This window comes from Hibiscus syriacus, unplaced genomic scaffold (assembly GCF_006381635.1).
Source record: "Hibiscus syriacus cultivar Baekdansim isolate YM2019G1 unplaced genomic scaffold, ASM638163v2 tig00112491_pilon, whole genome shotgun sequence".
Classification (NCBI taxonomy): Eukaryota; Viridiplantae; Streptophyta; class Magnoliopsida; order Malvales; family Malvaceae; genus Hibiscus; species Hibiscus syriacus.
The window spans coordinates 291,982-307,648 of NW_024063344.1; the positions used below are offsets into that span (position 1 = coordinate 291,982).

The following is a 15,667-nucleotide window of genomic DNA, read 5'->3' on the forward strand; positions in this document are numbered from 1 at the left end:
CCCATACCTGAATGGATTCTCATATAATTGCATTCATTCAAATAAGTTCATATTTAAGCATGAAAGCACTATAGCATTAATACATATATAAATATGTATGCACATGAATGTAAAATCATAAGTTTAACTATAAGAGATAGACTCATCGCAAGTCGTATCTCAATACAATTTCATATGAGATATGCACTCACCTTAGCCTTGCTTTGACTCGATTCTAATCATTCGATTGTTCCGGAACAAGATTATGTTCTATATCTATATAGTAATACATTGATACATATCAGTATACTAATTGATATATTCTAAACTATCACTCCTTAGACTAAAAAGAAAGCTATTTTTATCTTTTAATGAAGATATGCATCGATGCACTATACAGTGTATCGATGCATTCCTTAACGTGTGCATCGATGCACTACCTGTGCATCGGTACACAAATCCCATTCGATGTTTGTATTTTAAGGGGGTGCATCGATGCATTCTACATGCATCGATGCACTAATTGCATTTGATATTCATTTATTTGAAAGTGCATCGATAGACATTGAAGATGCATCGATGTACATAACCCAGAAGTGTGATTTTGAGCACGAAAATCTCTTCATAACCCTCTCAACACTTCTTATTTCACCTCCTTTTATGTCTCTAACTTGCATACACCTACTTAAACTAATTATTATCCTTTCAATACCTTTAAAACTTAAAAATCCAATTCTCCATATAAAATTCAAGAATCTCACTCAAATTCCAACATGTTCTAAATCTAATTCTAACACTTCGTATCCCTCAATCAAGTTGGTGACAGGTCAAATTCAACTTCCAATTCTCATTATGAACTTTATTTCAAAATTTCATTCCAGAACTTTTAACCTTTAATTCTTCCTACATCCTTTATCTTGTTGTTTTAAAGCAAATTAAACTTTCCTTAAGCTTAATTAGCATTTAATGATCAAAACCAAACTTAAATCTCAACTAATAAACAACTAATAAGAATTCTTACCTTTACCTTGGCTCATACGCACAAAGAAGAAAGGAGGATAAGAGTTGTCTGGAAGATTGGATATTTGCTTCCTCTCATACACGTGGCCTTTATATATATCTAACCAATTTAATTATTTACTAACAAAATGACCATATTATCCTTCCATTCTCTATTCTTTGAAATTTGATCCCACACAACATTTTCATTTAAGTCCTTGAACTAATCAATTATTCTACTTTAATCACCAGATTCTGTAACTTTATAATTTAGTCACTAACCCGGTATAGAGGATGTTACACCTCCATCACCTTAGATGACTCGGTTCCCCTCGGGTAATCTTGCAACACTTTTGGCATCTTAAGTCTGCGCCCCCTCGTTTGCTCGACTCTTACCCTCAGCTTAGCATCTTTGACACTTGAACTTATGTCACGATTGCACACATCTTCCTCAGATCCACCATCTGGTTCATCATTGAGTGGACTTTCTCTGCCACTTGAGGAACAACATTCCTCATCCTCTGACTTGCCTTCATCAAGGAATCTCTTGCCGCTACCCTCGGCTTTTGGCTTTACTTTGGAAGTCTTGTTCTTCTTGACTCTAAATTCTTTGATGGACTCAACAGTTGTCAAGGCTTTAGACAAGTCCTTGAATTCCCTTCGCTCCAACACTCACTTTTCCCACGGCTTCAATTCGAATATAAAGATGAAGAACCCATCTTCTTCAGTCAAACTCGGGACATTGAGCATGAGTCTTCTGAATCGGCTCACATACTCCTTAAGTGTCCCTTTATGCCTGAGACGCCTCAACTTGGATCACGCCTCCATCTTGGCATACTATGAGCGGACTTGCTCACTTTGCACCCTCGGCTTGATAGCTTTATCTCTTGTTATCTCACCGGGTCTCTTCTTGTGCTTGACTGCTTTGACACATGCAGTCTCGTCACGCCTTGATCCTGGATTGACTACTTGAGAACTTGTAGTCGCACCATGCTTGCCCCTTGATTCGGATATTTTGGAGCATGTAGCATCACCAAGTCTTGCTCCTGAGTTGATTGCTTGAACACTCGCAATCGCATCGAGCTTTCCTCTGGGTTTGGTTGCCTCCACATCGACAGCCTTACCTCGTCTTGATCCTTGCTTGGCCGCATTGATCCCCTCAATCGAACCAAGTCTTTTCCCTGGCTTGGCAGCTTTAACACTTGCAACCGCGCCAATTCCTGCTACTTCTCCTTCTTCCATACTCTTCATGAAGGTTGCAAGGCGACACTTTTCGGGACATCCTCTAACCAAATAAGGACCATCACAGAAGTAACACTTTAACTTGTCTTTGCTCTTCTTCTTCTTCGCACCGGACTTAGCCTTGTCAGTCTTTCCCGATGGATTTCAATGGCTATTAACAGTCGATGGCTCACATTGGTCATTCGAAGAGCTTCCTCTACCATCTCCCCGCTGCACATTTTCTTGGTCTCCCCCATTATTGCCACTATCTCTGGGCGTGGGCCTGGACGATACATCGCTGCTTGGCTTGACACCTACAAGCTCAGTCAGCTTTCCAGCTACAGCTATGGCCTCCGAAAGTCTCTGGGCATAACCTTGCTCTCTCCCGAGCATTGCCCCTAGTCTAAGTCCTTCCAAGAAGGTCTTGAGCGCACCATCCAACTTCTCAATTTTCACATTCCCTTCGTCTGCAGTCATCGCTCCCACTCGAATCTAGCTTCGTTTGGATCGTTTCTGACAATTTCTACGAACCACCGTGTATTAGAACACCTCCGTCGACAAACTCGTATCGCCGACCAAATTTCACTATTCACAAAATTTACTATTCACATGAATAGTAACCTCGTAGAAAAATTAACAAAATTCACAACCAAAAGCTCATGATACCAGTTGTTTGGAAATAAAACAACTAATTTCCCTATAACCAGATTAGTGAGAATGCGAAATAAAAGCGGAAAAATAATACTCGAAATTGATAACGGAGTTAAGCCAATTATGCCTACATCTCCCGACTGCTACAGATCTTTCACTAAAGGGAGAAAAATTATAGGTGTTTACAAAAACACTTTAGAGAGAGCTAGGATGATTTTGAAGATGATTTTGAAGCTAAATGAGTTAAGGTATTTATGGTTGAAGCTTAAAGACTAATCTTATAAATACCTTAAAGTCTAAGGACTAATTTTTGCAATTATCCCTTCACAATTTTCAACTAAAATAGCTCCCTAATTTGGACCAATTTTAGCCACCCAAGTTGATTCATTTTCAGCCGCCCATGTTTGAATTTGCACGCCCATGCATTGAATTTTCAACATTAGATGTGCATCATTCACTCTGATTCAAACGTATTCTCGTGATCATGTTTGAATATGCACCAAGCACAAGTGTTGCGTACAGATTCTTAAGTGTAAATGAACAAGTGCAGTGCCACAATCTGGCCTGTTTTCGGCAGTGACGGATGATGATGTAGCCTATACTACCCAAAAAGAAGACGGTTCTTGAAGAAATTTCAACATCACAAGTGTTATGGATAATGACGATATTTTTTATTAACAGCAGTAGCAAACAAAATTTATGGCATCAAGGTTCATCACTGTAAGAACCGAAAATTAAAATAGCAGTACAAAATTCCCAAATTCAATGATTATGGTTTTTTTTCTTCCTATTTGGGGGTATGATGTAATGAAAATCAATGTTGTCGCCAGCACTGAATATCATCCTCTATTAGTGCTAGTCACTAATAGGATTGATCACTCTTTGGATAACCATAGCTTTAATCGGAAATCTTCCTCCATGAGCGGAATCCCATCCCGCAAAGTCACTCTCGGCACCCAATCTAGCAATTCTTTCGCCATTGTGATGTCGGGTTGTCTCTGTCTTGGATCACCTGTAGTGTTCTCCACCATATTTATCTCCACCTTAGGATTAATAAGCTGCAACATATGCAAAACAGGCACCTTAGGATTAATAAGCTGCAACATATGCAAAACAGGATTTAAAAAAAAACATGTGATTTCACGATGATAAAAAAACCCATCTGAAAATAGTAGAAAGAATGCCGAAACTCACCTCCTTAACTGTCTCGGCGAGCTCGAGCATCGTAAATTCACCTAAAACAGTACAAAAAGCATCTAAAATCAGAAAATCCATTACAATGGCCATAAGCCAAAAGACTTGCATCACACTGTTGGTTGGATAACCTGGGTTCCCAATATTGATAAGACCAGTGTTCTTCCCCTCCATGAGACGAATAAGGCCGTCAACTTAAACATATATACAAATACTCTAATTTATTGAGGTACAGAGATATACAAACGAATTAAAACTAGTAAAAGAGTTTTACAGGTTTCAGGGACCATGTCGGAGACATAACAGAAGCTGCGAGTTTGCCACCCGGGCTTTTGAACTGTCAGTGGTTCACCACTACAAAGTGAAAAAGAAGGGATGCTAAATGGAGACAATACCAGCTCAGTGGGAAAACAAGGGAAAATAGTTTATATGCTGGACTAAAAGGTTACAAAATTTAGAAAGCAACTGTCACGTAGTTTTACTATTAAGCTGGTAGTTGATAAGTGAATGGTTACCAAGAATAATAGAAGAGCAAATAACCCTGCCAACAACAATACCAGAACATTAAAAGAAAATATTTACCGAAGTGCCTGAGCTATGAAATTGCTGACAACGCGTCCAACATCGATGTTCATCCGCGGCCCATACGTGTTGAAGATTCTAGCAATACGAATCTCTAAGTAAGTGATAAAACGACACTGTGAAGAATAATAATGATAGGATAACTTGGTATAGGCAAACCAAGGAAATTTTACCTATCCCATGTTGTCTATGATTAGTGTCTAAGCCTCAAGCTTCCCTTCATCATAGCAGCTCCGAACCTCTAAGTAGTGCTTTCATAACATTAAACATCCGACCAACCCCTATAAGAATTAATATGTCTTCTACAGAAGATATTCTATCTTCACAAGTACAGAAGTTTCAATCAAATACTATCTGGCGAGACGAGTGAATTCATAAAAATAGCTTAGACTTCAATTGAAGAAACTTACCAATTGGATTAGCGTTGCCCCAGTATGTTTCTAGTTGTGGATGGGTAAGGGGATCTCCGTATACCTCTGAAGTTGATGTGAGCAAGATCCTGTTCCAAAAAAATCCCAGTTAAGTAGAGCCAATGTAGAAGGTTAATTAAGTTATTTATAATGAACAGCATTCCCTAACCTTGCTCCGACTCGCTTGGCAAGTCCCAGAATGTTTAGTGTGCCAATGACACTTGTCTTTATTGTCTATGGAAAATATGGAAATATAAAGTAAAATTCAAGGAGTGCTCACAAATATTTCATAAAACAATCGAAACACAGTAACACGGACCTTCACTGGATTGTATTTGTAGAAAATCGGAGAAGCCGGGCACGCAAGGTGGTAAATCCGATCAACCTCAACAAAAAACGGCTGTGTAACATCTGCAGAGAAGAAAAAAGTTCGATTAACTTACCAAAATAATTTGTTATATCAGCCAATGAACTTATCTATCAGTTCAAGTCTAAGCACAGATGGTTAGAAACCATAAGAAGTTACCATGACGAATAAGCTCGGATCTTGGATGATCTTTCCACTTCTTAAGATTGTCCTTTGATCCAGTGAAGTAATTATCGACAACAATCACCTAGTATAATCGTGTAGAATGCATGGGTCAAATAATCGTATTAACTCGGTTGGATGTGATAAGAAAATTTACCAAACTCATTTTTCTCATTTTCCATCAGTTTGTCAACTAAATGAGAACCAATGAAACCTCCTCCGGTAACCAAGATCCTCATGTTGGCCTGTCGTTAACAGTAAAAGATAACATTAGAGATATAAATGAAACGTTTAAAGAAAACATCACGGTCACTTGCAACCAATTAATACAGAGACAGAAAGGTGCAATAACATGATAAAGAATACCAACATTTTAGTATTGAAGTAAATGCCGAAAAACACACCTGGAAAAACTTGGAAAAGCGCAATGGAGATGGCAAAGGTGGTGGCTTTGTGGTTGTTTGTCGTTCCCCATTTGATGAATCTGTCGCCATTGTTCAGATCTCGCGTTTTTAACTCAATTACCTGTCAAAGAATGGGGGGCTGATTGAGGAAAAAAGACCAAAAAAAATAACTGAAACATGGACTTTTTTCATGGATTTGAAGGGGAAAAGTATTGATTTTTTAGATCAGAGATTTAAATAGAAGACCTGATTAAAAATTCGATGAAAAAAATCAAACAAAACTATTGACGTGAGATTGATCTCTTACATACACAAAAATAGCCTTACTTATAGCCTAAAGAATGGTTCCATAATTCGAAACTTCATCCCCCCAAATAAAATTTTTAAAAATAAAAAATTGCTAAATCAGAAATCGAAAGCTTTCAATGATGGATACTCGATAACATTCATAAAAAATACATATCACAAACCAAGAAGAATTAAAACCCCAGATTTTAATCTTTAAATTTTCGATCTTAAGTACCTAAAATAAACGAGATTGAAGGGTGGGGATTTGGTTTTTTGAGGTTAATCATAAATACTCTGCTTAGGTAGGTAAATTTGAAGTGTGTTTGAGGAGCATAATTAAGGGAGATTAATATGAATTATAATTATCAGTGTAACTAATGGCGGATTCTTTTCGTTTGCGTTTTCAAGACAGAAATACATGTCTTTCTTTCTTTTCCTTGTTACGTTGGTTGTCTCTCGTAAGTTGTACTTGAAAGCTTACGTACGTATCTGGTCGCTCCCACGTGTATACATCTCAATATTTAACATCAAGAAAATGATAACTGAAAAGTATCTTTAATTTTGATATTTCTGCTACACTTATGCTAACAATAGTATTAAGAGAAAATAATTTCAGTGACCGAAAAATATCTTATAGTATATAATTTTAACTAATATTTTTTTGGATTTGCAAAAATAACCAATAAATTCGTAACGCGAACTCCAGTTTCGCAACACAGTTTTTAAATTCGCAACGCGATTCTCTAAAATCGCAATGCGAATTTCGTTTTCGTAACGCTAATTATCGATATAGGTAAACACAACTAATTGTAACTCAGTTTTCAAATTCGCAACGCGATTCTCCAAAATCGCAACGCGAATTTCGTTTCCGCAACGCTAATTACCGATATAGGTAAACACAACTATTCGCAACTCAGTTTTCAATTTCACAACGTTAATTACTGATATAGGTAAACACAACTCAGTTTTCAAATTGTCGAAATCGGATTTTTACCGGATTTTTTCTACCGAGTTTACTTATATCGGTAATTTAGTTGCGAAATTAACGAATTCAAGTTGCGAAATTCGCGTTGTGAAAACAAAATTCGTGTTGCGATTGCGAATAGTTGTGTTTACCTATATCGGCAATTAGCGTTGCGAATTTAAAAACTGAGTTGCATGTTTACCTATTATATCAGTAATTAGCGTTGCGAATTTGAAAACTGTGTTGCGAAAACTTGTGTTCGCGTTACGAATTTGTTGATTATTTTTACAAATCCAAAAATTTGATTAAAATCATATATTATAAGGTATTTTCGGACATTGAACTTATTTTCTCTAGTCTTAATCCACACGATATTTTACGTTAGGGACGTAGCCAGATCTGTTGATTTCTATGCAAAAGCCTTTGGTTACAATGTTGGATGGGTATTAGGATTATCAGGTGGAAAGCTCATTAGTCCTTATTTATGGCATTGAAAAATCCCCCATCACTGAAATTGAAATGCGTTAACGATTCAGATAAATTTCAACTTGCAGGTTTATTGAATATGACTCACGAAAATATGTGGACACAACTCCCTATTTGGATAAAACTAATTTGAATGGCCTAAACTGGATCAATTTAAAGACCCGGTAGGAAGACCTTCAGATCAACCCCGGCATTTATATCAATGTAATTTAAAGACCCAAAATCTTGTTGACCATCGACCACAACGTTGGAGTAAATAAACATAGCGTTCGATGAACTATTTATATAACGTTCGATTATGTTCGTTTGTTAATTTAAATAAACGAGTATGAACAAACTTTTTTAAGTTCATTTAATTGACGAACGGACACGAATAAAAGTGTATTTGATTCGTTTATATTCACGAACAAGTTTATTTTCCCACTCGTTCATTTATATTTATGAACAAGTTTGTTTATCCAGTTCTCCTTTTTCTTTTTTTACATTTTAAATATTGATGAAGGTAGGAAACTAAATTAAACACATAGTAAAAATAAAAATTTAAACTGTGAATTTTAAGGACTTTAAGCACTAGTGTCATAATTTTACTATTTTTCTTTAGCTTGCAAATGAAAATGTAAAACTAAAAATTGAACATATAAAGAAACAATAAACGAACACTTAACAAACATTAAATTAACACTAAACGAACATGTTCATGAAAAACGTGGACATATAAACGAACAAGTTTACGAACATTAAACGAACGAACACAAACATCTTCAAAAATAAATAAACGAACACAAATGAAATCTCATAAAATGACAATTGTTTTGTTTTAAAGGAATGGGTCCTCCAACTTAGTATAGGAATCAAACGACGTTTTGTTTTGCATCTATGATTAACATTTCGTGATTGATTTATTATAATTGATAACGATCAAATAATTAATTTTAGAATTTTAATGAAAAAATTTATTCAAACATAGTGATCATTTATGTAATTTACCCTTAGAAAATGAAAATAATTATTTGATAAATAAATAACATGACATATATTTATGGGTGGATAAGGAAATTGGGATAGAGGCTTTTGTTCAGGCTAAAAACATGATTCACCAAACACAAGTACATGGCAAAATATACATTTTATTGCTTTTGCATTTGGGTGATTAGCCCATTTATCTCAAAAAAATATCTATTCAACAATGTTTAAAGTTGTGAGCCTAAAAATGCTTTTTTGGAAAGTAACGAACGATGAAAGCTACTTGAAAAATGAGTGTTTTGAAATTCAAATGATGGGTGATGCTCTTATCTGCCTCTTACTGTTTCCACCGTCTCCTTTTCAGAGATTCGCGTCCCTCCTCCCAGTACCAACGTCAAAATAAACAAGCCATTACAGATATTTCACACGACTCACGGGCCCAAACGTTTAATAATACATCCTATTTGTCGTCATTATCATTTAAAAATATCCTTTTTACTTTCTTGAATAAAAATTCAAAAAATCAAACAGCTATCTCTTCTTTTTATAATAGAAAATTATGAAACGTCCCAAAAAGAAAGAGGAAAATGGAAAACGAACAACATTTATTTGGTCTAAACATGAACACTTACAGCTCAACACCATTAATGCTTCAATCCCAACTTAGGAACACATACCAAACCTCTAACACAGCACTACAAGAAAAACCCTAGTGGCAGAAGATAACCTTAAGCTCACGTGGGGAAGCACAGTCGTGCATGAGCGAAGGGCTATCATGGGCATAAGTAAACGTGGCTGGACAAGCATGCTTGAAAAACTGTGTAAAGCTATTAGCCCTACAGGTTTGAGGGCTATTGTAATGGTTCCTACAACAAAGCTCGTCAGTACCGAAGGCAGCACATCCACTCTTACAACCCACCACCGGACCATGACCCGCCGGCGATCTATACTGTAACCTGTCGGGACACGTCGCCAGAATGTTAGCCCTGCACCCAACGACGGGACAAAGGCCTTTGCCTTCGTGTGGGGTCACTGTCATGGGGATATTAAAACCGTCCACGAGGCTGACTTCGTAGGAAGAGAGGTCTTTGTGGCCACCGTGGTGGAGGCTGAACTGTGCCAGTGTGACGGGGGTGGCTCCACCGAGGCCGTTGCACTCAATGCGGTTGCCACAATCTCCCGTTTGACAGGAGAAACGTCCGTTGGGGTAGGTGCAGCCGGTTCGAGCCCAGATACGACCGGACCAGTGGGCTGTGGGTGCGGGGAAGGAACGGTGCGTGAGGGTGTGAAGGGCGAAACCGCCTCGTTCAAGGACAGGGTGGCCGGCGTTGGGTTGGATAGCGGGATAAATGGTGAAAGGGCAGTTGTTAACGACAGTTAAAATGATACCGGGGTGAGTAGCTGAACCAAAGCTGCATAAAACAGATATGGCAGCTAGAATCAATAAAGAAGAACATAGAGATGATGCCATTTTTGAGACGACTGAAGGGATGGGTATTAGGCAAGTTCTGGCTTGGTTCTTATAGAAAGTGAAGAACAGTGTAGTCTAGCAGAAAGACTGAAATACCCTTTCCCTTTTGGGGGGGGGGGGTTCAACTTTTTAATACTTTAAACTTTATTTTATGATCGTGCTCACCGACTGAGTCGATAGCTGCAAAAATAATGTCAGAAACCAGAGGATAGGACGACAGATTGAGACCAACTTTTTTTCATTACGAACTCAATCGGAAGATTATGAGGAAAGAGGGGGAACGGTCCATTTAAGACGAAACACATTGGAAAAAGAAAAAAGAAAAAAGAAAAAAAAAATTAAGATGACAAGGAGTTTATCCGAAAAATCTCCTTTTCTATTTAATATTTTTGATTAAATACCATTTAAATTATATTTTTTGATTTAATATCTTTTTATAAAAAGACACATCTTATATAACGCATTTAATATTGATTTGGCGTCTCGTAAGACGCGTCTTATGCTGACATTGGATATACGTGTGTATAGTACGGCCCCTGGGGTGTGCCTTAGGCCACGTAAGGTATAACGCAGAGCAGGGGCCACGTCTTAGCTTTATCTGATATAATTATATAAGGCGCGATGCAGATACCACGTCTTGTATAATTATAATAACTTTTTTCGGCTATAAATACCCTCTCCTGGAACTCCTCACATCTCCTCTCAACAGAAAAAAATTAATACAACAATCCGACAATCATCTCATATTTGAATCAGAAATTCGTTCGATTTTTCGTTATAAGGTAATTTTGTTATAATTTTTTTATTATATTTATTGTTTATTATGATTATATGAAAAAATATTATACTTATTGTTGTCGATTAATTTATGTGTTTGTAAAATTAGAAAGCGGAGCATACGTCGAAATAGTTTTACGGTGCAGATAATAATATAAAATTATATTATTTAAATTATTTACGTTTATGTGTAAAAAATTTATTGTGTTATATTTTCGTTCATATATTATTTATTTAATTAGGCTTGTTTCAGTTGTTTTTTTTTTGCAAATATAATATTGTCACACTTTTAAATTTAAAGAACAGCGCGAGTTTCAGCTATTGTTTATTAAAATGGTGGAATTCGAGAAGATGAAATCGGCGTTGTTTTCGTATCAAATGAGCGTGTTAAAATATCATTCAAGAGAAACATAACTCTTGAGGAGCTGATAACGAAGATTTAGAGAAAAATTCATGTTGAAAGTAGTAGAAGAATGTCGTCGTTGCAATACAGATTTCCAACATCATTGTTGTCATTAACTTATACAACGTTCAAACTTTCGAACAATGATGATGTTGAAATGAAGGTTGAAGCTCAAAGTAATTATTCAAACGCCGATATTGAGATGTATGCAAATTTTGTTCAAGTGTGTGTTGTTCGGGAACAATCATTAAGCTCCCACTATGGGCTGGCTGAACAAGTTAACAGTCCGACGACATTAATGCGTAATGATTTTAATGCCATAATGGGGAGACATTCATCCGTAACTCCTTACGATATGTACCGAGGTGGGTCGACGAACAATCTGTATGGCAACATCGCGTCCAGTTCAAGGGGGAGACATTCATCTGCAAATCTCTTTGACCTTAATATGGAGATGCCATCGACGCAACAATCTGTGCAGTTTTTATTTGACACGATGGCTTCAAGCTCCAAGGAGAGGCATTCGACTGCGAGTTTTTTCAATCTCAATGTCGATATTCCTTACAGTTCAAGGGGAAGGAGTGCAAGTAGTAGGTTCTTCGACCTAAATGTGGAGAGCATTGAGGAACCATCATCTCCACCAAAAGAACCGCTTCGTGAGCCTGGTGCGGATGGTGCTGAGACTTGACTATTCATTCACCCAGAATCACCGCAATTCAACTCCGATGATGATGATGATGATGTAGATGAAGTTCCAGGAAATGTGGCACAAACTGACCCTCCAGCACATATGTATGAAGCTGATTATGGTGCAATGTACGGGCCATAATTTGCAGATATGCCTTATCTCGGTGACTATGGATATTACTCATCAATAAATAATGGTGAGTTATCTTTAGGCATGGAGTTTTCAAGCAAAGAAGAAGCGATGATGGCTATAAAAAATTACAATATTCGTAATTCTGTTCAATCCAGAGTCGTCTGCTGCACGACAGAAAAATATGTATTTCACTGTGCCTGACGTAAAAACGGATGCAATTAGATGATTCGCGTATCGAAGAGGAAGAGGAAAAACAACAGATGAGAACTAACAGTATACAACGGTCCTCACATATGTTGTGCTGGAGGGGTCTACCAAGATCATCCCAACTTGTACTCTGAAATGATATGCCAAACCATCATGCCCATGGTAAAAGCAAGCTCTCATATAGCTATTGATGTGTTGATTTCAGCTATACAATCGTAGTATGGGTATATTGTCTCCTACAAAAAAACTTGGTTGGCAAAAAAAATGACATTGTCAAACTTCATGGCGAATGGGATGCATCTTACAACGAACTTCCAATTTGGTTTAGGCTGGTGCGGAGGTTGAATCTTGTGACAATTGTGGACTTCGAAACCTCCTATGCATACCATAATGATCGAGTTATTCGCGATCGATGCCAATTCTACCGGGTTTTTTAGACTTACCCACAGTGCGTTAATGCTGTCAAATACTGCAAGCCTGTGGTCTAGATCGCCGGAACTTTCTTGTATGAAAAATACAAGCAAGCTTTATTATTGGCAGTTGTCTAAGATGGCAATTGCAATATTCTTCCAGTTGTGTTTGCTCTTGTCGAAGGAGAAGATACAGATTCTTGGGCTTTTTCCTCCGAAATTTACGTGCACATGTTATCACGAGGGAAAACATCTGTGTCATTTTAGATCGCGGAGCTGGGATCAAAGCAGCAATGGAGTCTTTGGGTCCAATGTGGCAACCACCCTTTGTCCAACATAGGCATTGTCTCCGACACATTGTTGCGAACTACCATGGAATGTATAAGAAGAATGATGAGCGTTAATTAATTGTGTGCATGGGTAAGTGAAACTGATGTAGTTTGTTTTCTTTCGATCCTTTTAATTTTGAAAAGAAAGCAAGTTAATAAGTTATACATTTATTTATCAGGTTACAAACTACTTCCTCGAACATTTGAATCAATGCTTCAAGATTTACGGGTGAAGAACGAGGAATGATATGATTACATCAGCCTCATCGATAAAGAAATGTGGACGAACGCATATAATGGTGGATATCGATATGGACACATGACGACCAACTTGGCAGAGACAATAAATTAAACCTTAAAGGGTGCACGACACTTACCAGTAGCGGCTTTGGTAAAGACTACATATTTTTGTTTAGGGACGTTTTTTGTGAAGCTCGGGGGACAAGCTCAAATCTAGATGCAAGGCGGTCATGTCTATCACCCTAAATTAGTTACAGATATACAGAAAAAAATTATACATCAAATGGAATGTATGTAACAAACTTCTCTAGAAGGCATGAAATGTTTCGAGTCACAGAGTTGCCGCGACTTCTTCAAGGGATTGAAGTTGTGTCGTTAAGAGTAAATCTAAGGGACAAAACGTGCGACTGCAGGTTTTTTCAAGCTCTGAAGTATCCATGCTCTCATGTGATAGCAGCTTGCTCGTATACACATCAAGACTATAACCATTTTGTGGATCCCGTATACCTACTATTTGAAGTTTTTAAGGTATACGAATTTGAGTTTCCCCCATAGGTAATGACAAAGACCCTGATGATGTTCAAGATTGGCTTCCGATTGTACCAAATCTGAGTTTATTGAGGGAGCGTGGTCGTCCAAAATCCAATCGAATCCATTGCGATATAGATATTCGAGAAAGATCTAGACAAGACAGAAGATGTGGGCATTGTAGAAACCCATGACACACTAGAAAAACATGTCCACTTCTGTTGTCATCAAGTAACAATTGATGAGGAAATAATGTGGTTGTTTCTCAAATAATAATTCTTGTACTTTAATTTGCATTTACTTCAAGTTAATGTTATTCGATAACCGCTGATGAAGATTAAAAAAACGATATAATTATACGAGATTAGACGTTGGCGTTATATAATTGATATTAACGATACAATAAGTATTAAATGATAAATGATAACCAAATTACAATAACTTATATTAAATGGTACTACACAAATTTAAGCAAAATAAATTAACAAAAAGTCCAACAAATTTAACAAAATAAATTAAAATCAATCCAACCATATTAACGAATTAAAGTAAGTATTAAATGATAAATAAAAAAATACAATAAAAAAGTCCAATAAATAACTACAATAAAAAGTACTAAATACAAATATAATAAAATACAAAATCTATCGATGCCTGCGACGCGAATGTGTTCCGCAGGGCGTTGGTTGTCGGTCTCGAGGAGGATTTCTTCGTATCACTGGTTGTGACTCCTTGCTGTCATCATCATCGCTATCGTCGTCGTCGTCGTCCTGAGCAGCTACATTTTGTTGATGAGGAGTTGATGACGATGAAGCACCTCCATAGAATAAGGACCCTCAAGGTGTATGACTGAATATCCCACCGGCCTGCGAAAACTGGAAAAACTCATAAAACCCAAACATCGCTAAGTGTGAAAACTGTATAAGAGGTGTTTGTGCTGCGACCATGGGTGATGAGGCTGAACCCGTCAAATATTTAGCATATGAACCCTAAGTCAGATATGCAAACATAGACCCATAATAGCCTTCAATAGGGGTCATAAAACTCTGTGACGGTGGCGGCGTCGGGGTCATAAAACCAGGTGAAGGCGACATCTGGTAATGCAAAGGCGGTGGCGACATCATATATGGCTGCGGTATGTAAGTCAATGGATACGGTGGGACGAAAGTACCTGCTCTCCGTCCACGAGTCGGGGGACGATGGTGCTGTATCGGTGAACGTCTCTGTCGACGTCGTGGAAAGGTCTACCCTCGTGCATACTCGGGAAGCAGAAATGGTTTCCCGTTACTGTTGAACCACTCATAATAACCGTCAGTAACCATCAAGAGGTCAAGTAAAATGGGCTCTCTACGGGGAAGACGCTAATGTCGATCCTCCCACAACACGACCCACTCATGATGCCTCATCAGCCAATCTGTATCTGTCTTGTCGCGTCTATCTGTGTTATGCAACTCGTCCATATTGCGAGGTGCTTTCGGAATTGGTTGAAAACAACCAAATTGCCGGAGCACGCGATCAGTGGAGTGCCACTCGACGGTCCCATAACAGATCAAAGGAACCATCGCCATCCAAACATCTCATTGACCCCTCAACTTAGGTGGGATCACCGTCCTCACATCATCAGTAGAATATGACACCCATTCAAACTAAAACAAATATATATAATTTTTATCAAATAATAATCTAATTTTATAACTATAATCTAAAATCGATTTTTAAACATTAAAATTCATACATGTGTGCCAGCCTTCTGATCGATTAACACCCTAATTTTTTCTAAATCATTAGGTAGCTCCTGATGATTTTTCCTAT

The 15,667-nt window shown here is 37.5% G+C and overlaps 1 protein-coding gene and 1 pseudogene across 1 annotated transcript; both read right to left on the reverse strand.

Annotated features, from left to right (window-relative positions):
- Positions 1–3,725: 3,725 nt before the first annotated feature.
- On the reverse strand, positions 3,726–6,185 carry LOC120180158 (annotated as a pseudogene).
- Positions 6,186–9,258: 3,073 nt separating this feature from the next.
- On the reverse strand, positions 9,259–10,152 carry LOC120180183 (osmotin-like protein). Its single transcript, XM_039185564.1, has one exon. The coding sequence runs from the start codon at positions 10,139–10,141 to the stop codon at positions 9,380–9,382; it is 762 nt and encodes a 253-aa protein (XP_039041495.1). The 5' UTR covers positions 10,142–10,152; the 3' UTR covers positions 9,259–9,379.
- Positions 10,153–15,667: the final 5,515 nt, after the last annotated feature.